This window comes from Papilio polytes, unplaced genomic scaffold (assembly GCF_000836215.1).
Source record: "Papilio polytes unplaced genomic scaffold, Ppol_1.0 DF824146.1, whole genome shotgun sequence".
In the NCBI taxonomy this organism is placed as follows: Eukaryota; Metazoa; Arthropoda; class Insecta; order Lepidoptera; family Papilionidae; genus Papilio; species Papilio polytes.
Genome location: NW_013525058.1, coordinates 775,489 through 800,421, shown reverse-complemented (window position 1 = coordinate 800,421; position 24,933 = coordinate 775,489). Strand labels below are relative to the sequence as shown.

General features: G+C 32.2%; 3 protein-coding genes across 4 annotated transcripts; 1 reads left to right on the top strand and 2 right to left on the bottom strand.

Moving 5' to 3' along the window:
* Positions 1-889: 889 nt before the first annotated feature.
* LOC106111975 (calbindin-32) lies at positions 890-24,877 on the bottom strand. 2 transcript variants are annotated; one of them, XM_013294198.1, is made up of 11 exons: positions 24,461-24,877; positions 18,289-18,374; positions 7,401-7,490; positions 6,695-6,781; positions 5,764-5,820; positions 5,205-5,288; positions 4,989-5,044; positions 4,121-4,166; positions 2,377-2,433; positions 2,120-2,191; positions 890-2,047 (listed from the first exon to the last, which is right to left on the bottom strand). In XM_013294198.1, exons 1-11 carry the CDS (start codon positions 24,606-24,608, stop codon positions 1,895-1,897), a joined length of 936 nt encoding a protein of 311 aa, XP_013149652.1. In that variant the 5' UTR covers positions 24,609-24,877; the 3' UTR covers positions 890-1,894. The 2 variants fall into 2 exon arrangements, with proteins under 2 accessions (XP_013149652.1, XP_013149653.1); XM_013294199.1 differs by lacking the exon at positions 24,461-24,877 and adding an exon at positions 23,379-23,475.
* On the top strand, positions 12,297-13,333 carry LOC106111976. The gene is made up of 3 exons (XM_013294200.1): positions 12,297-12,381; positions 12,599-12,732; positions 13,051-13,333. The coding sequence occupies exons 1-3, from the start codon at positions 12,379-12,381 to the stop codon at positions 13,280-13,282; spliced, it is 369 nt and encodes a 122-aa protein (XP_013149654.1). The 5' UTR covers positions 12,297-12,378; the 3' UTR covers positions 13,283-13,333.
* Positions 14,022-15,672, bottom strand: LOC106111977 (probable salivary secreted peptide). Its single transcript, XM_013294201.1, has 3 exons — positions 15,596-15,672; positions 14,868-14,994; positions 14,022-14,356 (listed from the first exon to the last, which is right to left on the bottom strand). Coding segments are annotated over exons 1-3 (360 nt in total). The 5' UTR covers positions 15,597-15,672; the 3' UTR covers positions 14,022-14,124.
* Positions 24,878-24,933: the final 56 nt, after the last annotated feature.

Below are 24,933 nucleotides of genomic sequence, written 5' to 3'. Positions count from 1 at the left end.
CAATTTACTCAAAAACAAGATCTACACTTCGTAAAATTTTTTATCGTAATCATTTTCTTGAAAAGCTGCCATCTTAGATTCGTTACGCTATGTTGTGTTTCTATTTACAAAATTTAGATCTTGTTTTTGAGCAACAAACATTTTACGCGTCGCAGCCTACCTACTACACACATCCAAGCTTAAACATTTAATTACATTGATAAGCAACAACATTTATTTTCGTTTTATATTGTCTTGTTTTTTACTACAAAAATAAACCATTTTATTAAAAATCGTATCAATATAAATGTATTTATTATATTCAGCATTTATTTAAACGGTTTTTATGAATATTGTCGAAAGATTTTAATGTGAATTGTAATTTAGTTTACCACGTTCACTGCATAACCGGCTGATATCGGTCTGACGCTGTACTTAACCTGGTGTGGACGAAAAAAACTATGTCTCTCTCGCTAGTGCGAAACTATTATCTCAGGTGTATACATTACATAAAAAGTATACGTGTTTCCACAAATTTATAGCTATTTAACATATACTAGTGTTGGTAGGTCTAGAAAGACCTGCCACGCACTGACGGAAATATAATTGGGGGCGCATTTTGGCCTGCCGCTGCACCATATGAAGAGTTTAATTTTACTTGCCGCAGTAAACATGTTAATGGCAACATTAATATTTTTCTGTTTAAATATTGCATTCAAATAAACTTATATTATTCGACTAGAAATTAAGTTCAAAGACATTTATTTAACAAGATTATTTGCTATAAAAATGTAACCATTATGTTTAATAATAAATAAAGATTGATACATAGTTATTCTGTGAAAATGACAAGAAGTATCATAATTTAACAAAAAATCTGATTCAAAAATGATATGTAGGAAATTTCTATGATATTCATTCATTTTGTACGGTGGTTTAAAATAGCTAATCTAACAATATTTGGCATTTGATTTGGCATTAATATGGTGTTGATTTTTTAATTGGAATATAATTGGTGTTACCAGTTAATAATTTTGTAGTACTAACATTTGCAATATAAAAAATCTTACTCTACACATTTATACAACATTTTTACTTATATTTCTCTATTTTCATGATTATGGCTGAAATGAACATGATATTGTTTTCCTGATGAAACCCTCTCTGTGAATTTTCACATCTGAACTAAGCGTTAAATCCATTTAGGTAATGGGTACATGTTTCATTTCTATGTTTTCATTTATTAGTATAAAGGGCTTATCATGAATAATAGTGAGAATGTTTACGTAACACCATCGACAAAATTCGTATTAGATTTGTACAGTACCACTACAGGGCGACAAATATCAACATATCTTATACAAATGTCGACAACACTACGAATACGTTTTCGTAATTATCACGCAAACATTCGAGATAGATGTTCTGTAATTTATTTAAACGACTTCCAAAAAGCAGATGGTTCTCTGATTTTTTTATATGATTCTTTTAACATTAACAAATAAAGCTAAGGTTAAACATTCGCCGTTAATAAAATAATTGTAATTCGAAAATGAGAATTTCAATTTCGACTCTATAATATTATTATACAAAACGATTCACTGTTTAATAAAAAAACAATTTTACACGAGTTGACATTACATTGCACATTGCCAGTGTTATTTAGGTTTTTTTTTTTAATACTTTGATTCGTTCTGCATAATATGGAGCTAGCACGAAAAGGAGAAAGCATTCTTAACATCATCGACTAAATATAAGATTTGTCGATACTTTACACAATATAAAATCTTCACATCTATTACGAAATTTAATGACGTTTCGAAGACTTTCTCACTTTTCGTACTAGGTCCCTAGATCCAACCGTCATATGTAAATCGCGAGTGGAGGACGGAGTATTGTATGCTGTTTGTATTTCTTACGGCGTGGAGGGTTCCTCCTCCTGGTTGTGCTTGGCGAGAGCGAGGAGTATCATTGTGAGCTGCTTCCTGCTGATCTTACCATCGCTGCTGTACTCCACACCCTGGAGTATCGTCTCCTCAAATTCGAGAAGATCTTGAGCGTCGTAATCCTGGAAATAACACATTAACATTAACTATAAATAAAAACTACAAAAAAAAACAATAATAGAGTTTTTTTTTACCTTTTTCACAAGCTCGAGTAAATCCTTTAGAAATCCACGTAATTCTTCGTTTTCTATTGAGCCGTTATTATCCTGGAAATCGATAAATGATATTTTAAATATTTTAGGCATTTTAACTTTGAAATGTCTTTTTATTGTGAGTTTACTCTATGGTTTCCTTTTCAAGTATATTTAATATGTGTTTACACTCTCTATCATAAAAAAAGAAAGTACAAAATACAATATAAAAGTAAAAAAAAATATTATAGAATACTAACCCTATCGTATAATGAGAAAACTCTTTCGATGTCGTCTTTTGTTAATTTAGTAGCTCCCTGTAATAATAAAATTGTTGCAACATTAAAAAAACGACAACAACAAAAACAATTAGTGAAAGAAGCGAAAATTAGGAGCATTTTAATTAATTAACGTATATATTAACTATGAAATAATAGAAAAAATATAATATATTCCGAATATAGCGATAGTTAATATTTTTTTTGTACTTCTATTTCAAAATTAAAAAAAAAAAACAAACTAGAAAAATCGTTTTAACAAATTCCAACCAGTGCTGTGGATATTTTATTAAAATTTTAAAAGTACTAATTGTAACTTAAGTTTCTAGTTATTTAAATGTCTTTAAGTAAGAAAATAGCTCAATAATTATGCAGTAGTTATACAATAACGGTGAAAAATAACTTTCGTTAATAATAAATAACGTTAATAAATAACGTTTTCGTAGATAGAATAGTTTTTACGCAAGTGGTGAATTTAGCAGTTATTTATTAATAATCAAGTATACTTCGTGATATACGATTCGAGTGAGATTTTCTTTTATTCATAGCAATTGGCTGCTCGAAACCCGGCTGCCAATCTGTTATCCTATTACTGTACCGAACTGACATTTTCCGTTATTTATTTGTCGTATTGGGAATACTTTTTTAACTCAAAGCCACTACGATTTTTACGCAGTAAAGTGAATTCTAAAGGCATTGTAACACTGAACGCATGATTCTTATAGTCAAGGATTTTTATTTTCTACCCATTTCGCTAATTTTAACGCTTACATTTGAAATTTGCATAGGAACATACATAATGGACTTATAGCTTTTATGGTGGGAGATTGTTATACAATTTACAAGCTATGTGAAATTAATTTCTTACATACTTAATAAAAAATCACTAATATAATATTGCGGTATTATGCCGCTTCCCGTAGTAAAGTTTATAAAAATATACACTGCATAGTTACTAAGCTATGAGGACTCACCTCTATGCCCTCCTAGGAGTGCGCAGTGCGGAAAACAAGCTAAGTGTTAGGACAGACGATAGAGATAGGCAAACAAAGAGCAAGTGCCATGCGTTATTCAAATATTAATTTGTTTTGCATTCTAAAATGTGCTCATTAGATTGAATAGGTTACTTTGACTAGTATAGTATTATTTAATCTGTGCTTTTACTAATTTAAGAGTTGTGTACTCTGTGGTTTGTATTGGCACGCTAGAATTAGTAATTTATTTAAATACATTAGTACTAAAATATAGTAATTAAAATGACGATGAATGATACTTATAAATGTGTAATAACTTTTAAAATAGCTACGAACATCTAGCAAAATTAAAAATAAAGTAACCGTTTTATGGTAACGGTTATCTTTTTATATTTGTGATATTGATCAAAGAGTAAAGAATGCAGAAGATACTTTAAAATGTACCTATTGTTTTAATGGTTTTATTTTTAAATATATTTGCAATAAAATTGATGTATGAAAATTATTATAAAATTATGTCAGCGTCACGAAGCTTAATAAAGTGGAAAATGGAAACGCAAACTCATATCGTGTAAATGAGAAAATTTTAAAGCAAACATGCAGATAAACGTGAGGTTACGAAGTTTTAACTTCATATTATTATGTTAAGTAACAGTTATTCGAGATATTTAAAACAATAAATTCAGAATTAAATTGATAACTGATGGACATGTTAAATGTGTTTCGATATCTTCAATTTTAGCATGTTTTACCTTGAAAACTTGTCTGCACAGGAAATTTTCTTTGACCGGCAGTAACCTGGAATAGTATGAATTTATTATTATTCATAACTGGAAGAATAACTTACGCAATTCAAATATTTTATTCTTTCTTGAGAACTCTTTGTTATTGGAACTCAATCATTATTTTAAACCAAAATCTAACCTTTACTAATTAGTTTTTATTTTTTTTAATTGGCTTTATCGTAATGCGACTTCTATCAGAGTAAATTTATAAAAGCCCTTGCCATATTGCAGAAAAATGTAGGACTAATTTATTTCCGTATATTACGAAGGAGGTGAACTAATAAAGAAGTCGATTGGAACGCTCCCAGCTCACGATTTTTATATTCTTTATTAGGCTACAAATATTTCTATAACAAATGTCAAGCAACTCAAATAACTGGCCACAATTGAAGCTGGAAATTCTAAAATAGTGCTTAATACACTTGTTAATTAACCACCTACTTAAAGGTGTTAACTTGTTCTATTTCCCGGATAATATAAAATAATAGCGTATTGTTCAAAGCTCAATATAGAACATTAATTAAATTTCCCCTCTCGACTTCGAAGAGATTAAAATCGGATCAGATATCGATTCTATATTCACTTTTAAGCTGATATGATGTTTGAGCCTGCAAATTGCCGCGATGAAATATTTTAAATTATCAAGAACTTACGGTTTTCGTAGAGATTTGAAAAAAGAATAAGCCGTTATTCATTCTTTCTATAGTTTACTTCTAGTTGTTTTTTTTAATATATATCTGTTTTTCATAACTCTTTGACATTACCTTCTCGTTATTTATCTGTGTAAGAAAATATCATAGATAAAGCAAGCAAAGAACGGCTAGACTATACTTACTTTGCCATTTCCGAGAGCTGTAGTCTACCATCCTTGTTTGAGTCGAACACTTGGAGCTAGACAATGTAAACAATATAAAATCAATACAATTGTAAATGCAAGAATGCACTACTGAAATCTGCGAGTGCTGTATTTTATAGTAAAGAATACATTACTTCATTTTGCTTAACTTGGGGCAGAAATTGTTTGAATAAACAAATATTTAGACCAACTCACCATTGTGTCTGTATATTCGATGAGTTTATCTTCCGACACGTCGTTGATTTTCTTCGCTTCTTTCAACAAATCTCTAAGAAAGTTCTGGAAACAATACAAATGTTATACACCTACAAGGGTTATTGGCAGTTGGTAATTTTATAACCTAACAATGTCATCTTGAAAGCGAAATTTTGATCAATGAGAAGGCAGCAATTGCACGAAGACTGCCGCCATTTTGTTAATTTTGAAATTAACTTCCACAAAATTGGCAAGTGGTTTTGATTTGTTGGGAGAATTTCGAAAGAAGTTGGGAATTGTTTGCTTATTAGTAGATATAAAACTAGCCGCACTCATGCCACTGTCAAAAAAATACCATAAGATTCTTGTAGGTCATAATGGCATTAATAGGTTCAAGATATATTATGTCTAGACAAGAATACACAAAAAGGCAGGAAAGTGGTGATGACAGTAGTTTTCAGAACGACCAATTTTTATCTTATCTTGAAAGTTATAATTTAAAAATTGATATTTAAATAAGTCATAGAGGTGTATAAATTAAATTAAATAAAAAAGGCACCTTTAGTTCATCAGCTTCGATATATCCACTGCCGTCCGTGTCGTACTCGCGCCAAATCTGAATTAAAACAAAACACAAAAGATATCACTTGTAAGAGCGGGCACACACCTTATACTAAACAATCGCACAACGTTGTGCGATTGTCGATTGTTTCGCAGCCCATTCAACTGTTTAGTTGCACGACTAAAAATCGAGTAGTGTGCACATCCATATAATAGAGTAGCTGTTCCCAAGCAAATTTATCCGCATAACATTATAAAAATATTATTTTATCTTTCACATTTGTCAAATTATCAATTGCAAATGTCATGATGACATGACATGACAAACCTTGGCAACCTTGCTTCCTTGATGTTGGCAGCAATTTATGGTCTCTTTCCCGCATTAGGGCTTTTATCCAAAAAAATTACCCTCTAATTTTAATGGCGTGAAAATATATAGCCTAAAGCGTGACGTAAGTGTAAGGCTTTTTATTAAAAAAGAATTATTCAAAAATATGGTGTAATTGCTGACATCTTAGGCAACAAAGAAGTGTGTGTTTACGCTTTATTGTAATAGTATAGAGTATAGATTGAGATCCCAGACCAGGATGACGACACTTAAATTCTAAAACTTTACTGTTATATGATTAGATAGTACTCGCTTTTGATGTAACTGAATGGCCATTAGTTATCCTGTCCAATGGGGCAGTTACGGGCTATCACGCGCTGAAGTTGGTAAAAAATACACCTAAGTTCACTTATTTTCACAAAGCTGATTTTCACATATGTGTTGAAGAACACTGTAAGGATTACTAAACAAATGCTAGCAGACAATCTCAATCTATGAGCTTATAGGAATTTAAGTGAGACTAAGCCGTTGTGGAATAGTTTATTTAAAGGTTTTAAAATTATGACGTTTATAAGTGAATTAACTAAAACAACATTCTTACCTTCATAAACTCCACACTGGATTCTAGAGGGTTATCAAACCTGAACAATAGCAAGAAGTTTTCCTCCATAGGTAGTAATTGGGCCAGCTGTAAACAGTAAATAATAATCGACATAGGATTTACTCTGTGATCGTGTATTCTTTGATGAAATGGAGAAATTATTTTGCTAAGTCAGAATTGAAATTGATTTTGTATGAATTCGGTTTTTGCTAACTAACAATTTAGTAACAAAACTTTCAAGACCAAGCCAATTATTACGCAAACTACGTTACATTTTCAATTTAATGATGTAATAAATAATAAATTATAATTATGATATTAATTAATAGTAAAGTATGATTGAAACTGCTGAATAATGATGGATGTTTGTTAGAGTTTGTAGCCTAAACGGCTAAACGGATTTCGATAAAATTTGGTGTAGATGCAAAAGGATAGCCTGGAAAAACACATAGGCGACTTACTTTTGTTCTTTTTTACTTTCACGCGGACGGAGTCGCGGTCGAAAACTAGTAAATTATAAATGTATTTCTTGAAATACTTAGTATAAAAAGTACAAATTCTAATTACCTTTAAGTTGGTAAAAATGCAAATGTTATTTTTCAATCATTTTGTTTTCAATAAATTCTTCCTAGATTTTTATTTCTATGATAATAATTGTACAGTAAGTAAGTTTATTTGGGTTTTTATAACTGTAACTTGTACATACCTCTCGTATATCAATTTTACCGTCCTGGTTGTCATCGTATGCCTCCATGAAACATGCTTTCAATTCCACCAGCATAGAGTCTGACACAGCCTGAAACAAATAATTCGATTTCATACCAAAAAATGGTAAATCAATTCTTTCCGTCAAATAGAAGGAAATTTACTGTTATTTGAAACTTTAAAGTCAGAAACACTAGCTTTCGTATAAAAGGAATCAACAAAATCGGTTCCACAGAACTGAAGTTCTGAGTTAACACAAATAAAAAATAGGGTATTGAGAACCTCCTTTTCAAAGCAAAAATGTCATAACTCGTGTTTCTTTGTGTTTTCATTGTTTTTTTAGTATCAAACATCATGTATACATACATGTTTTGTAGCAAATGTTACACCCTATAGCATTTTTCACGTAACACAAAAAGGAAAAATAAAAAGTTAGGTTATGTAAGGTAAAGTGCAAAGTTTGAATCAAACATTAATATTTAAATTTCAAGCAGAACATCCGACTTTAGTGTTCTCAATTCTCAGTCTGAAGTGAGAAACTTTAGTATAGCTAGTTTAGATCTGAACGTGGACGTCAGCGTATAACTTGAGAACTTTACATGCACTTCTGTTTGGTGAAATGTTAATTTTATAGCAAAACATGTTTAAAAATTCCAACTGAAAAACGTTCATTCTAACAATAAAGTTAAAATCTTACTAAAACCATAAATACGAAAGTTTAGATGAATGGATGTTTGCTAGAATTTGTAGCCTAAACGGGTGAAAAGATCTCGATGTTTGGCATAGACTTAGAAGATAGTCTGGAAGAATACACTCACTTTTGTTTCTTTTTAAATCCACGCGGACAGAGTAACGAAAAGAAGACTCGTGTCATGTTCTTTTCAAAATACGTCCAGCATTTAATTAATTACATATCTATTGTATGTTTTCTCTGTATACTGTAAGGGAAAAAGGAGAAGAAGATTACTAATAGGGAGGAAGTCAAAATATTAGTAGATTCATGCTACAGTAATATTCCACTAAATATTTCCATGAAATAAACACGCTATGAAGTGTGAATCCAATACCTAATTACCATTGTTAAATTTTTATTACAACTGACATTATCAAGCTTAACTTGAAACATTGGTTTAAAATTCCTCCATAAATAAGTTTTAATTGTATGGCAGTGCGCCAAGCATCGACCGTTGCTGGGGATTGCGATCGCAATTTGACGTGATTGAGTCTATTGTTACATATATCGAGCCATTGTTCCAACCTCAGATTGCTTTCAATGAATCAATAGATGACAGATATAGTCCACTTTATATTGCTCGTGACTTCGTCCACGTGAAACTATAAATTACTAGCTTTCGCGACTCCGTCCGCTCTATAAAAAAAACAAAAGAGAGTAGCCTACGTGTTCTTCCAGACTATCCCTTACATCTATACCGAATTTCATCAAAATCCATTCAGCCGTTTAGGCTACAAACGCTAACAAACATCCATCTAAACATTCGCATTTATAATATTAGTACTGGCGACGCATTCGTAGGCGAAGTTTCATTAGTGAAGATAGCGCTAATGGACATAAAAGTCTTTACCATACAAATAGTGTTTGACTGTTTTAGGTTACTTTTGGCTTCAATATTCCTTTTAATGTCCAGAACGAAAAGCACTTATCCTTCGTAGATATAAGATTTTTCGGTAAAGCGTTCGTAACAGTAAACGAAAGTCATATATTGCGTGAAATTGGCTGGTCGCCGGACGCGGCGGACTTTTGCGACATCTCGACTGAAAATTCTCGACCGTAAGCTTGATATCATATTTGTACCGAATGAAGCGGAAAATAGAAAAATATAAATGTTAGTCACAAAAGTTAAATACGCAAATAAACAAGATAACCTAACTTTAATTAGAAAAAAAAACAAAACTGCTCGGGAATATTGTTTTTTCTAGAGACGAATTTACTCGAAAACATCGAAAAGGATTGAAGTTTTGTCAGTCGGGTAACAAATGTTTATATTATACTAGCTCTCACCCGCTATTCTGTCTACGTTAAATCAAAAACGTCGCTTAGGTGTTCTTCCAGACTATCCTCTATATCTATGCTAAATTTCGTTCATCCGTTCAGCATGTGAGGCTACAAATTTTAACAAGATCATCATCCATTTAAACTTTCGCATTTATAATATTAATAAGAGTTACTTAGTAATATTAAAAGAAATAAATATTAAATATTTGCAGAGCATTAACCAGTTCTATTACTTTTACTGACATCTGTAGAACGATGTTTTCGCACGAATGATCCGTCCGATTCGTTTCGTAAACCGTCGGTTTTCACATCCGAAGCCTTTGTATGCTATCGACAATCGACCTCTCTTTCATTCGGTTTAAATTAAAAGGGATAGCAATATGTTTCTGTATACGTGTTAAGATGGAAACTCAATGTAAGTAGTACTTAAAGTTATTTATTGTGTTTTCTACACTTGTACACTGCTCACGTTTAAAAGGCTTGTAATGTGTTACCGATAGCTTGTGAACTAAGTTACTTTTGAATCTTAGCCATTTTGACGGACATATTAAACTAAGCGAATTTATTTATTATTAGCTGCGGCTCGCGTCTTCGTCCACGTGAAATTAAAAAAAAGCTCTTGGTAGTCAGGGATAACTTAGCTTTTTAATGGTCAAAGAATCTTTGAAATCGGCCTAGTAGCTTTTGAGTTATTTCAATACTGTTAAGAAAAAAATTAGTACCGTGCTGTAGAATTGGCGCAACTCTAAATTATCGGCATAAGCGTCACGTCCCTAGCTGACAGCTGTCAATGTCACTAGAAGGATGGATAGATTGGCGCGCAACCTGAGTCCTGACGAGAAGTGTTGCTCTGAGTTTAAAGTGACAGTATCAATTAAATAAGTTGTCTAAAAATACATACAAAAAATCAAATAATTCCTTTTTATAATACTTGCATAGTTTGTCTAAACTAAGTCTCTAAAACGGGCAAGCTACTTGCATGGCTACTGGTGTGCAAGTGAGCTTTGCGCATGCTTGTAGCTGGCACACATTAGTATTCTCGGCCTTATATTTCATGACCACAACTCGTATCTCATTTGTTATATTTGTGAATAAAAAAATTATAATATTCTGTTTAGACAACCCTAAGAGGTTATTTAACGTGGGTGTGTTTATTCTGTTTGTGAATTTGTGTATGATTCACTCGTCCCCGCCGGCTCCATACATTAGGTAATTGTTTACGTTGCGGAGCTACGAATTAATTCAAAATACGCTCTCTTCAAACGACTGGTCGGTTAAAAGGATTTCACTTAACAAGAACAAGAGTAAATAACAATATATTCTGCGATGTGAAATAGATATATCTATATCTTTACTAACATTATATAGAGGAAAGATTTGTATTTTTGGATTCTTGTATGTATTGAAATAACTCAAAAACTATTAGGCCGATTTTAATAATTCTTTCTCCACTAAAAGTTACGTTATCAGTGAGTAACATAGACTACAATTTTTCATTATTTTTCAAATTTCAAAGCTAGTAAATGGTGTGTTTCATAAAAGTATGACGTTTTTCGAGACCCGATTTTCGAAATTACATTTTGTATCGTAGGTGTCAACCTTGGAGAACTTTACCCATATACGTCTACGATGCACCATTTTCGCCTCTCTTTTGTACACTGTATTAGTAATCTATAGATTATTAAATCTATGGATATTATTGCCATAATAAGAGAATTTAAGTATCTACTAAGAGCGTACCTTAATGTAGGTTTTTAAACTAAATCCCATAAGGATCTAAAAAGGCAGTACAACGGTGTTTCCCATTGGGTCGATTCGTTCTCTATTCGATCAGCACACCGATCGATATGTGCGATTATTTAAAACGCAACTCTTATTTATTAATCAAGGGAGTTCACAACGTATGCGTATGTTTTCATGTAATTTGTCATGACAGTACCATGTGTTAGCACCGCCCAGAACGGCTTTGGCTTCCCGCCAACATATACATAACTCATTGTAATGGGATATACTGTGTCAACACATACATTTACATAATTCAATCGGTCGTGTTAGAATTAAGGCTGTTTATGATGATTTTATTTAACTTGATAATTTGAAGATTGAAAAAAATTCCCATTGGACCGAAAGAATTCATACAATCAAACGACCCAATGGGATCAACCCCAATGTATTGATCGATCAGTAGACTGCAATAGCTGAGCTGTTGCCTGGTTAGTCTGACTCAGGTAACCAACCAAGCGACCAAGCAGAGGACCAACCAAGCAACCAAGCAGAGGACCAACCAAGCGACCAAGGAGAGGACCAATCAAACGAACAACCAGGCGACCAACCTAGCGACCAAGCTACCAACCAGGAGACTAACGAATCGACCAATAAGGTAAACCCTTTGATGGGGTCATCCGACACTCTATACTATTATAATAAAGCGTAAACACACACTTCTTTGTTGCGTAAGATGTCAGCAATAACAGCATATTTCTGATTAATTCTTTTTTTAATAAAAAACCCTATACTTACGTCACGCTTTAGCCTATATATGTATTGTAAATACTTTAGGTAAAAACATTAATATGGGAAAGAGACCATAAGTTGCTTTCAACATCAAGAAAGAACGATTGCTAAGGTTTGTCATGTCATTTTGACATTTTTTAGTATTGATGATTTGAGAAAAGTAAACAACAAACTAAAATTTTCATAATTTCATGCGGATGAAGCCGCTCGGGAACAGCTAGTATTTTATAGTTAGCCTGTTTATAAAATGGCGAAATTGACAATCGGCCGCTGACATAGTTATGAAAGCATTTCCTTGAATAGATGTTTGTTTTATTGTTTCGCGTTACTCATTGATAATCTTCTTATCTTCGTTATCAGTACTTGCTTCCTTTATATGAGAGTCTGAGAATATTATCGTACCAGTTCGTACACTGCATGACTGTTACCATCTTATTAATATTAAAAAGCAATGGTATGTATTTTCTTGTTGTAACTCGTTTTTTTTTTAAATATCTAACGTATTTTTTCTACATACTCATAGTAAAAATATAATTTCCAAAGTGTTTATAATTATTTAATTAGTTTTTCCTGTGTAAATGCATCAATCTAAGAATATTTACATCTACTCATAATACATTTATATATTAGATTTTCAGATTTAGTTAATTCAGTTAATTTTATTTCCATAGACGAAGTTTGTATTACTCTGTGCCGTGCTCGCTGTCCTGGCAACAGGTACAACGCCATCTATCGTCAAATCCCCATCATCCAGAGCCAGCTTGTACTATGGATATGTCAGCCCTGGTGATAGATTGCTGAACAGGTAATATCCAAACTTAATTTTTTTAATTAACACTGAAGGTTAAGAATTAACACAACTAAGACATACTCAGAGACTTTAAATTGTAATTTTAAGGATGCAAATCTTTAGATTGTGACATACTAGCTTTCGCCCGCTACTTCATCTGCGTAAAATTCAAGAAACAAAGATTAGCCCACATGTTTTTCCAGACTATCCTCTACATCTATAGCAAATTTCATCGAAATCCGTTCAGTCGTTTAGGCTACAAACTTTAATAAACATCCATCCATCTAAACTTTCGCATTTATAATATTAGTATGATATAATTATTTTTTCTAGGACGTACGTTCAGAAATTAGCAATACCTAACACAGTCCAGAGTCAGGATGTGGCTTACCGTGGTAATATCACAACTAGGATCACTGCAATCCAAGTGGTGGAGATTGGATATACTCAGTGGGCGACCCCTTGGTTGATAGCGGGAGGTATTGGCGGGAACAATGTGACAATAAGAGTACAATCCGCTAGGGGCTACGGGTATTATTATGTAATTGATATTTGGGGACGATAGATTTAATACTTTGTAATTTTAACGATCAAGAATTAAAGAATGGCTAATTTATTAATGTTTTTTATTACCTCTTTCCCTGGAATACTCCGAGAAATGTTTTCCTGAGCGCATGACTTATGAGAGCTTAGAAATTAACTTGAGATCATGATAAACATGAAGCTGTGAGTTAAACGACTGCAGTCGAGGACTTTTATTTCCCACCCTATAGGTGATTTATCATTAGACAACCAAAATGCAATAAAGTTGTTAACTAAAGCCCGCTACACATTCTTATTATTACCTGACAATTTTATACGAATAGTCCAATCGTTCACATAATTTTAACAAATCTGGGAACTGGTCAGTTCTGTTTTGCTCACACAAGATAGATTTATCTGTATCTGACTGATAAAGCTGTCAGATAAAACTGAGTTTGTGTATGTCATTATAGTAATTTGTGTGCTAAGTTAGAATTCTTATTTGACATATTATTGTTTGTCAAATTATTGTTTCATTACATTTTTATTTACACTTTGTGGTAAAGATCTGTTTTACTATTATAAAGTGAAAAAATATGCATTTTTGTATATATAGAAATAACTCAAAAAAAACTGGGCCGATTTCAAAAATTCTTTCATCGTTAGAAAGATGACATATCTGTGGATTATACATTTTTTATTTTTTATTTTCAAGGGGACGAAGTCGCACAGCTAGTGTTAAATATACTAGGTAGTAGATTTTAGAAGAAATAAAAATAGTATTCTGTAATAACGTTTTATTAGCTTAAAAACATCCATCATTTTATGTTACAGATATAAAAATTCAAAACAAAGCAGAGTCCTAACCGTCAACAATCGATTCGTTTAACGTCCCCAGAATTCGACTCTATAGTTAAAACCACCTCCTCTGATTGTTTCTAATCTGACAGTAGCGTTTCTCCAGCCGATACCTCCTGAGATTAGTCGTGGTCTAGCGCGCTGGGAGATGCCGACCTCAACCGCTTGGATTGCTGTTATCCTGGTAGTTACATTCCCGTAATATGCCACATCTTGTGATTGAATCGTGTTTGCTAACGCCCTCTTTTGGACTGTAGATCTAAAATTATCACATAGTTAATTAACAATCAAAAGAGAATCTATATAATATAATAAAAATGGAGTGTCTGTTTTGTAATATCAAAATAAAAATTCCAAAGTTCGGGAAGATGATGTATTTGCGATGCTGATAACGAAACTCGCATTTAAATTTTGTCTGTCTGTCTGTCAAGCCGCGTTTGTTCCGGGTAATCTCCGAAACGGCTACGCCGATTTTGACCGGACTTTCACTGAAGGGTAGGTAGTATTTTCGATTTTTCGAATTGTCATATGTACATAATTTACCCGACGTACGGTGAAGGAAAACATCGTGATGCAACCTGCACATATCGGCGAAGAAATTCAAAGATATGTGTGAAGTCAACCAACCCGCAATTGGCCAGCGTGGTTGACTATGCCTAGTCACCCTTTATTAGGGTAGGCTCCGAGCCCCTCGGTGGGGACGTATAGTAAGCTGGTGATGATCCCAAACAATTTGTCATTTATTATGACATTAATGTTAAGAACTATACCTTGCTAATAAACGGTCACCAGCAGCGATGTAACCAAGATATAAATTGGCTCTTGAAGAGGAATAGTCAATTGACGCACTATTAGTAAATCCTGACGCGACAACAGCCAGCACGGTCAATAAGAGCACTAATTTCATCTGGACAAACGGAAAATACAGTTAGCGCAAACATTAAATATCTTAGTTTTTTTTTTTATTTAACATTAGTAGGTTTTTGTAATTTACTAATATTTCCTTTAACCATTCCAACTAAGTTCTAGGCTTGTGCTAGGATATAGTTCACAATAGTCGAATGGCGGGATTCGAACCCTCGACCGCAAGATCGGTAGCCCGTACATCAAACCATTAGGCAATTGGCGCTTAAGTATTAAATATTTACATTGTTTAAAGAAAATCAAGTAAATATAAACGTGACTTTGTAATGATTGATGATGAAATGATGATTTGAACTACAGAATAAAAGTAAGACAAAAGTCACTGGCAAAATATAGGGATAATTGCCTTAAAGCGGGCGAACACCTTAGACTAAGCTATCGCACTACGGTTGTGCGATTGTCGATTGTTTCGCAAGCTATTCAACTGTTTAGTTGCACAACTAAATATCGAGTAGTGGACCTCCATTTAAGGTCATAGGAATATAAGCGAGAATGTTGACAAACCAAATAAAAATAAGAATTAAACAAATTAATATAGAACAATATAATTGAATTTATAAAACATAATACTTACTTTTAATTTACTATTGAACACCAAATCACAATTAAATTTCAACACAAAATGATATTTTAGTATCGGAACGATGTTATATACTGTTCACATTATAGTGATGATAATTGTTATCTGTGAGTCATCAATTTAAAAATAATTAATCAAGTTACTTGGAAGTCCCATAATATCAACAGTCAATCGTATGATAATCTATACTATTATAATAAAGCGTAAACACACACTTCTTTGTTGCCTAAGGTGTCAGCAATTACAGCATATTTTGGAATAATTCTTTTTTTAATAAAAAGCCCTACATTTACGTCACTCTTTAGGATATTTATTTTCACGCCATTAAACTTAGGAGGTAAATATTTTGGATTAAAACCCTAATGTGGGAAAGAGACCATAAGTTGTAGCCAACATCAAGGAACCAAGGTTTGTCATCATGTCATTTTGACATTTGCAATTGATAATTTGACACAAGTAAACAATATAATAAAATTTTCATAATTTTATGATATGCAGATAAAGTCGCACGGGAATAGCTATCTATCTATATATGTAATAAAATTGGAATGTCTGTTTGTAACTAATATCAAAAGAAAAATTCTAGATTTCGGGAAGATAATGAATTTGGGTTGCTGGTAATGAAAATCACATTACAAAAATTTTTGTCTGTATGTCCGCAAGCAGCGTTTGTTTCGGGCAATCTCCGAAACGACTGGGCCGATTTCGCCGGAATTTCACTGGAGGGTAGCTAACATGAATAGGCATATTATAGGTTACTTTGTTTTATTCCGTGCTGTCAAAATGGCGTAACGGGTGGTCCTTTGCGCTAACGCTTGCGGGCGACAGCTCTTGCCATATAAAAATAATTTTATAATTTGTATTCTTGTGTCATCTATAACAACTAAAATATTTTAGTTAATATGTTATGTCATTAGAGTTTCCGATATCACAATAATTACTTTTTAATTTATATTTCTTAATATTAACAAGAATCTTTGTGTTTTAGTTTCGAAAATGGTCATGTACAGTCGTCTGTTAGTTTATTGTACTCTATTAGTTGTAATTCAAGCAACATCAAATAGGACATTATTTAAAATTACAGTCGAGGAAAGTGTTGATGGCAGTGTAGAGAATCAAACGAGTGTAAGTGAGGTTTTGTTTCTACCGATATTCCAAGTTCTTGTTTGTCCAAGTCGGATGATCAAAATTAACGGCAAATGCGTACCACAATACGAATGACGTATCAGTTAAAGTGTGCAACCAATGTATCTATACTATAATATAATAAAGAATTTGTAAAGATTTTTGTATTTTAAATAACTCAAAAACTTTTGGGCCAAATAAAAAAAAAATACAGAAATTCTTGCAGCATTGAAAAGCTATCTAACCACTGAGTATCATAGGTTATGTTTTTTACTTTTTTAAATTCCACATGGACGAAGTCGCCAACATTGGCTAGTTTATCTATACAATGTGGTAAAGTGTATTAAAATATGGTAAAGCAAGATAAAAATGGATATAAAACGCAACGATAAAAAAACTGTATGTCAGAACAGATATTATGCGAAGAAATTTATATAAACGTGATCTTCTGCTGATGAATTAAGATATACTTTCATCTCTATTTTGTCAAAGGAAATGAAAGGGACAAGGATATATTTTTGGAATGATGTATACGCTATAAAAATCCACGGTATTATATCTTGAGAAGATATCTGATATGATAAACTAAATGAATCAACGGAATTTGAGAACCGGATGAAACTTCTTGTAAACAAAGTGATAGGAGAATGATAATTGTAAAAATTTATAAGAAATTATAATTGATCAATGATAACCAATCTATTCAATTGAAACGATTTGTTTAACTAAAAGATAAGATGGTAAATATCAAAAGAATGTGTTTCGTTTTTTTAATAGCCTTAGAAATGCAAACTTAATTTAATTATTGTATTTCGTATTACGCCCTCAATTCGTCGCACTTAAAAAATAATAATTGTTTTTCTTATATTAATTTATGGTTCCTTAAGAAATGTTTTAAAACCTTACACATGTATTTATAACCTAAAATATAAGACAAACGGAATAGTAATAACAATAATAAAAGGAGATTTCGAAAAATTACATTGTTTTTTATTTATTTCTAGATACCATATATTTTGAAAGCAAAGACGAATGTTACTTTATTACTTGTTATTTCTACGGAACCCGCGCGTTTTGTAACCAACTTATTTGCCATACATTTGAAGGTTATAAAAGGTGCTTTTTAGTAAGATCTGTCATTAGTGTCAATTAAAATGGGTTCTTTACCACTACTCGTACAAGTTCTTGAAATTATTTTCGTTATGTTTTTAACATCAGTGACTTCTCTACCATTCGTAAGAGAACCAAAAGATAATGTATTCGTAAACGTAAATGATTTAATTTATATAATCTATAATTCACGTACCACAGATGATGTAAATGTTATTCCTGATTTATGGTCACAAATTAACGTTGGATTATGTTTACGGCAAATACTGGCATATGAGAAGAGTTTATTGCATTAAATATTGTGTTTGTGCATTTCTTGTTTGGTTTTAAACAGTTTTTCGAAAATAAAATGCATTTTTAACGAAGTGTGTATAAAAATAATTACCGATAAACATTTGCTTTTATAATAGTTTTGTGCTATTTAAAAAATATTAATTAAAAATATTACTCACATCAGGGCTGACGTCGATGAAGTTGGCACTTGAGACAAACTCCTTCAAGAAACCATCCAGTTCAGTTCCCTCGATGTAGCCGTTACCTGCATATTAAAATGATTTAAAAAATCTAACATACTAATTACAAAATAGTTCTATTATTACCCCAAAAAAGAGAGCACAATAAGAAAATTCTATTTCAATAAAATATTATTAATATTTGAAAATAAATATGTTCAAGAATAACATAGGCTACACATTTATCCCAAAAATGCATTATGCAATAATTTAAATTGTTAAATACATACGTCTTAACCGATAGTAAGTATAGTCAAACAAGGATGTGTTGCCCGATATGAGATGCTATCGGTTGGTTCTGCCAGTATATGTACAACCTACATGGACATAGAAAATGGCATAAACCATCCACCGAGCCTAATAATTAGTCAGCTAAAATTGTTGTAGATAAAATAAGAGATTTTAGTCTCATTATACGAATTATAATTAATGCCTTATCTGACATATTATCTATAAGATTTTTGCTATCCTTATTCCTTGCTTTAAGTCATTGAGGACGAACTGGTTTCCCAAATCCTATTAACTAAATAATTAACGTCGGCTCAAGTCGGCTTTTGTAAGGGATTTTCTGTCGTAAACCGTAATAGGGATGCCGGGATTATTCTGATTAATTTAAATCTCTTTATCATTAAACTTCACAAGGAATTTGATCTCGAGCCATGAAGCTTCGATTGCTTTCATGTTGGCCAACAGTAAGCGTAGAGTCCAGGATAGAGTAAGCTAGCGGCGCCCTATGGACGCTGTCTGCTTCATAATAGGACATTCGGCCAAATATTAAAACGACATTTTAAATAACAGCGTCTTCAGTTAGGCCACGATGAAACTCTTAATACCATTAAAATTTTGTAATAAGGCTATCAGATTGTAAGCGGCGTAGTCACACGAGATAATTATGCGTTTTGTTGCCCCTTAGGAGGGTAATGTTTATCGTGAAGATGTGTATTTTTGTCCGTTCACTTGTAACCACATATCATACTTCATACTAATATTATAAATGCGAAAGTTTAGATGGATGGATGGATGAATGGATGTTTGTTAGAGTTTGTATCCTAAACGGTTGAACGGATTTCGATGAAATTTGGCATAGATGTGGAGGATAGTCTGGAAGAACACATAGGCTATTCACATTTGTTTTTTTCAATGCCACGCGGACGGAGTCGCGGGCGAAAGCTAGTAGTTTATAAAAACGGACAATTGAAGTTTGGTTTGTGTTTCGGTTTATTTATTTTAAAATGTTAATTCCTACATGAAGCCTATTTGTTATTTTAGTTAGTAAAAAATGGTCAAAGTCATAGTTTGTCTTTACTATCTTTTGTAATGCTTAAAACTTAATATGTTAAATTAAATTTAATATGTTTACATTTTTATGAAAAATTACAAACACGTGCAAGTAATTTTATTACTTGTATTAAAATTGGTCATGCAAATTCTTTTCCGTTTCTCTTCGACGCTTAATTAAGGTTAATTGAGCTCGAGACTGAATTAATGTCGGCTCCGGCAACTATCAATTGAGATTAAGCGATAGTTAACTGAATACTAAATTTAACTAACTACCGTTAATTTGCCTTGGTTAAGAACGAGAGATAAACCGTAAATTATTTTAGATTAAAATACAAAAACATTTTTTTGAATAAATTCCCTCCATTTTTGATTTTACAAAATATTTTTGTATTTTTATTAACGCCTACAATCAATGTCATATATTGTGCGAGACTTGTAAATTGCTATTAAATAAATAAAGGAACAAAGAGGCTATGTATTGCCTCATTTGAATAGAAATGGGGACATATATCCCGGCAAATGTTGCCAGTATGCGCCGTAGCTAAATAAATAAACCTTAACGAAAAAGCTTTTACATTTTTTCGGGCTATTTTTACTTCACATTGTTTGTCAACGTGGGTATTTTCTTTATTATTCTGGTCGTGCAAAATGTAATGAAATATACTTCGTGTGTTACCATTGCCGATATATCTGACAAACGTATTGTCATCTCTTTCATTTTTATTGAAATAAACAGAGGAAGCTCTATGTTTATGTTCATGTTTTCGGTAGTGAAAATCCATGATTATGTCTAGAGAATAAAATTAGGTTCCCATTTAGGTTCGAACATGTTTCTGTAAATGTAAAGAGCTATAGTTCAACACTTAGTATGTTTACGACAAGTTTTCAACGTTGCGTTTGCGAGCGTCAAATAAATTCCAACTAAAAAAAACCTTGGCGTACTGTAATTTAAAAACATCAAATTAATTCTTATTTTGTTTCATATATTTTCAACAAAATATTAGAGTAGCGATGCCTAATGATATCCCTTTGTCAAAGTCAAGAGGCGGGACGGACACAAGTGGTCATTCAAACTGTCGTCCAGATGTAATATTTCATATTTTCAAGAAACTTGGTAACAAATATAATCATATATATCAAATAACAATCATAAAAAGAATAAAAGCACATTTTTCTTTTTTTTAAAGTAAGTAATGGGACAACAGACCGTGTAACTTTAATTTTCCACTGCCGAAACATAAAATACAATTTTTTTCTGAGACATAATTGGTTACCCAATTAGAGATAGCACTACGGTTTCTATAAACTAAAATCCGCATTTCATTTGACAGGCTATAAGCCTTGAGATTCTGTGCCTATTTGAGTTTCTCCATTTTGGCGCTGAAGGTAACGGTTTGAGACTAAAAATGTAACTTTAATTGTCGCATTTAAGAACGGGCGCTTTACTAAACTATTGCACAATCGTTGTACTATTATCGATTGTTTCTCAGTCAATTCAATTGTTTAGTTACATCACTAAGCATCGAGTAGTGTCCGCACCTCTTTATAAGCTCATAGAAATCAAAGCACGACTAAAGAATTATGAGAAAATTTAGTCTCTTACGCAGCAAAAGCTGTTATATCAAAACAGCCACTATAGAGGCCAGTATTTGTATAATAAGACTTAATAAACGTTGAATATTTAATTCTAATTGGAAGCTTTGGTTAAAGTAGGTTAGTAAATGAGAATGCCAGCATTCAGTCTCTGGAGAATGCTCCGGCAGACTACAACAACTAATATCTTTGGTCGTTAGTTACGTTAGTCTCTTGTTTATTGTATTGCTCCAGATAATTATTTTATCCGACTTATTGGAGAGGTGATTTTCTATAGATTTAAGGGTTTAATCGATTTGTACATGATTTCTGACGTAGTCACGTTTCTTAGTTTTCAAAGATTAATTATTTTTTGTATGGAGGGGTACACCGGTAGTAGACCTAGAAAGTGATGGATGTATTGCGTGAAAGGAGACATGATTAAGAAGGGAGTGATGACTGAGATGACGGATGATAGAGTTATTTGGAGGACGAAATCCCGGTGCACCGACACTGCAATGATGAATTATATTCTGTATTGTAGTTAGCAAATATACTACAGATTTTATTGTAATTATCTTATGAGGAAATGAATAATTTGTAAAGAGAACTTTAGTTATGAGTGTAGAGATACACCAGTAGAGGTAGGTCTAGAAAGAGATTGTGTGAAAGGTGACAGGATCAAGACGGAAGTGACATCTGAGATTACAGGCAGACAACTTGGAGGACATAAACCTTTTTACTGGCTACTAATAATTTAACTAATGTAAAAAACAATACTAGAATTAGTGCCATGCAAAATAAAAACTAGTTAGTTATATATATCTAAGTAGTTATAGTTTCCGTTTATACAGTGTTTTATTTATTCAAGAATTTCACTATATTTCCATAATAAAATACAAACATTGCCTGAATCTACTATCATCCCATTCCGTTGTTTTCCGTCACAGTGGAATTTCATTATTTGTTTTATTCCGCATTAATCTTTTTATTCGCTGTGTTTCGAAGCAGAAAGTACGATAAGTGCGGGAATGCGAATGTTAGTTGAATAATAATTTTGTACATTTTACTTGTAATTTTACTCGGAAAAACATTTTGATTTCGAATAAATATATATAAATAAAATATAAAATAACAAATAACCTTAATTAACAAAAGGGATCTCGACTTAAATTACCACCAGTTACAATTTTAAATTTTCTTTTACCATTTTATTGTTTTTTTCCATTGTTTGTTTAATATTTGTGTAATATAGCAAAACACACAGATGTTCTTCTGTTTTTTTTTGTTTTTCTTTGTCTATAATATATTAAGTATAATTAATTTGGTTGTGAATTTTGTACATGCAATTGGTGTATCCTATAAATAAATAAAATAAGTATAAATGTTAGTTAAAATAAGACATCACCGTACAGTTTTCTGTCTAAATTCTCTAATTACATTTGCAAGCAACTTTCGTATATACGAAAGCTTATGCTGACATCTCGACGTATTCAAGTCACGCTGAAAGCTTTCGTGCTTCGAGTCATTACATTAAAAGCTGTTACTGAAACTTCAATAGACCCTGTATTTTGTCTATATATCAAAATATATACATTTTGAAGTATACATTCATTGATGAAGTGACAATTGAAGTTACGTCTTGGAGTATGGAGTACATTACTCTCTATGGAGATTACATAACTTGGGGATTACATAACATTCTTTGGGGTTTTAATGATTGTCAACGACAAAAATTACTAGTAACTCAATATCTAAACTAATTAAAGAATGAAATAACTCAAAAACTACTGGGTCAATTTCAAAAATTCTTTCACCATTAAAAAGCTACGTTATCGCTGAGTAACATAGGCTATATTTAGTAATTTCACGTGAAGTCTCGAGCGACATCGAGAATTAGTTTTAGATATGTATCATAGGTATTTCGTACAAAGAATTCTTTTGTAACTTGTTTGAGAATCTTTAAAACGATTGCAAGATACCTAAACAAAAGGCGCTATTTGTCGCAGAACTTTTGAAACGAACTAAGTTAGAGTCGCTGTCGGCATTTTAAATGAATCTGATATCACGAGACTGTCTACAAGTCTGATTAAATTACTTTGTACATATTTCAAGTTAAGTATAATTTGTAATATAATATATTTACTACATAGTTATGTAGTAAAAATATTACTTACTGGTTTTTGCCATCGCCTTCGTCCGTGTAGTATTAAAAAATCGAAAGTTGGTAGCCTAAACTGGTTAACGGATCTCGATGACTATGGCATAGATGTAGAAATAGTCTGGAAAAACATATAGGCAACTTTTTTTAATTCCACGCGGACGGAGTTGAAGACGAAAGTAGTAGTTACATACAAATGTTTAAAAATATAATCTTAGAGACAGAATCTTTATAGTTAACAATTAAAGTTTTCCAAGTTAAAATTATTGAGAGAGAGAGAGTTTGAAAAATAATAAGTGACCATTACGCGCTGGAACACGCCTGCTAGACTGATTCCAAACTAAATTGTTACAATACTTAATTACGAACTGTTGCCTGCGACTTCATCCGCGTGGTATTAGAAAACATACAAACCATATGAATTACAAAAAACTACGTATCCCTCGGGAACCGGACATGTCTCGGGGATGAAGCTTATCCCATGTGTACTCCAGACTTTGTTTTATATCTGTGCCAAATTTCATTAAAAATATGTTGAACCGTTGAAGAATGATCGAGTAAATATTAAAAAACTAAATTAATGAATCCCACGGGAACCGTAACTATTCCCGGGATAAAAAGTAGCCTATGTGTTCTTCCAGACTATGCTCTAAACCTGTGCCAAATTTCATGGAGATCCGTTCAGCCGTTTAGGCTACAAACGCTAACAAACATCCGTCCATCCATACATCTAAACTTTCGCATTTATAATATTAGTAAGAAGTAAGATTGTTGATTTACAAAATGTGAATTTCTAAATAAATTAACAGACAAGCTTTTAGTTTGATGCTTGATTAAATTTTATACACAAAAGCTCCTTGCGGTTTTCAGTCCTGAAAGCCTTTCAGTACCTCTCTACGAATTAGACAAGTACTTTGACGTCTTCATATTTTGTGAAAGGTGAGTGACGCTGAAAGGTAAAAGGTTGGATTGGGGAAAGTGAGTACTACAAATACAATACAGGTTATAAGACTGTCGGCTGATGTTCTGAAATTTTCAAGCACAAATTATAAGAAAAAAACCTACCACTGTTATTATAATATTTTGAAAATCACTTACCATCCCTGTCGTAATGACTCCAGACCTCCATAAATTGGTTTGCGGAAAGCTTCTTCAACTCTCTAGAGTCAGGGTCTCTGAATTGACGCATAAAGTTGTTCGCCTTATCGAAGTTTAACTTCTTTGATGATGTGGAATCAAAACTCATTGTTATAGCAATTCAATATTCTTTTCGTAAAAAAATATATATTGTTACTCTGTTAATTTATTTCTTTATGAAAATATGGTTTTATGATATATTAAATGTGCTTTGTTGCTACATTCAGGTATTGGCTTGAATTATTGTCAATGGGTTTCTGTATGTTAAAAAATCACTTATTCATAGTTTTGTAACACTCCGCCTTCCGGTTAATCTGTAACAAAGAGAAATTATACTAAAAATGTGCATAACTATAACACTCTTTATTTAATATTAGCTGTTCCTGTGCGGCTTCATCTGCATAAAATTATAAAAACTTTATTTTATTGTTTAC

Bases quoted from the DNA above. Each gene is read 5' to 3' on its own strand.
- LOC106111975 (XM_013294198.1), bottom strand. From the start codon at position 24,608: ATGAGTTTTGATTCCACATCATCAAAGAAGTTAAACTTCGATAAGGCG. The intron at 6,782-7,400 runs GTATGTACAAGT...TACTGTTTACAG, and splicing joins GTAAAATTGATATACGAGAG to CTGGCCCAATTACTACCTAT. The intron at 2,048-2,119 runs GTAAAAAAAAAC...TGTTATTTCCAG, and splicing joins TACTCGAGCTTGTGAAAAAG to GATTACGACGCTCAAGATCT.
- LOC106111977 (XM_013294201.1), bottom strand. The intron at 14,357-14,867 runs GTATAGTTCTTA...TGATAATTTTAG, and splicing joins GGTGACCGTTTATTAGCAAG to ATCTACAGTCCAAAAGAGGG.
- LOC106111976 (XM_013294200.1), top strand. The intron at 12,733-13,050 runs GTAATATCCAAA...TATTTTTTCTAG, and splicing joins GGTGATAGATTGCTGAACAG to GACGTACGTTCAGAAATTAG.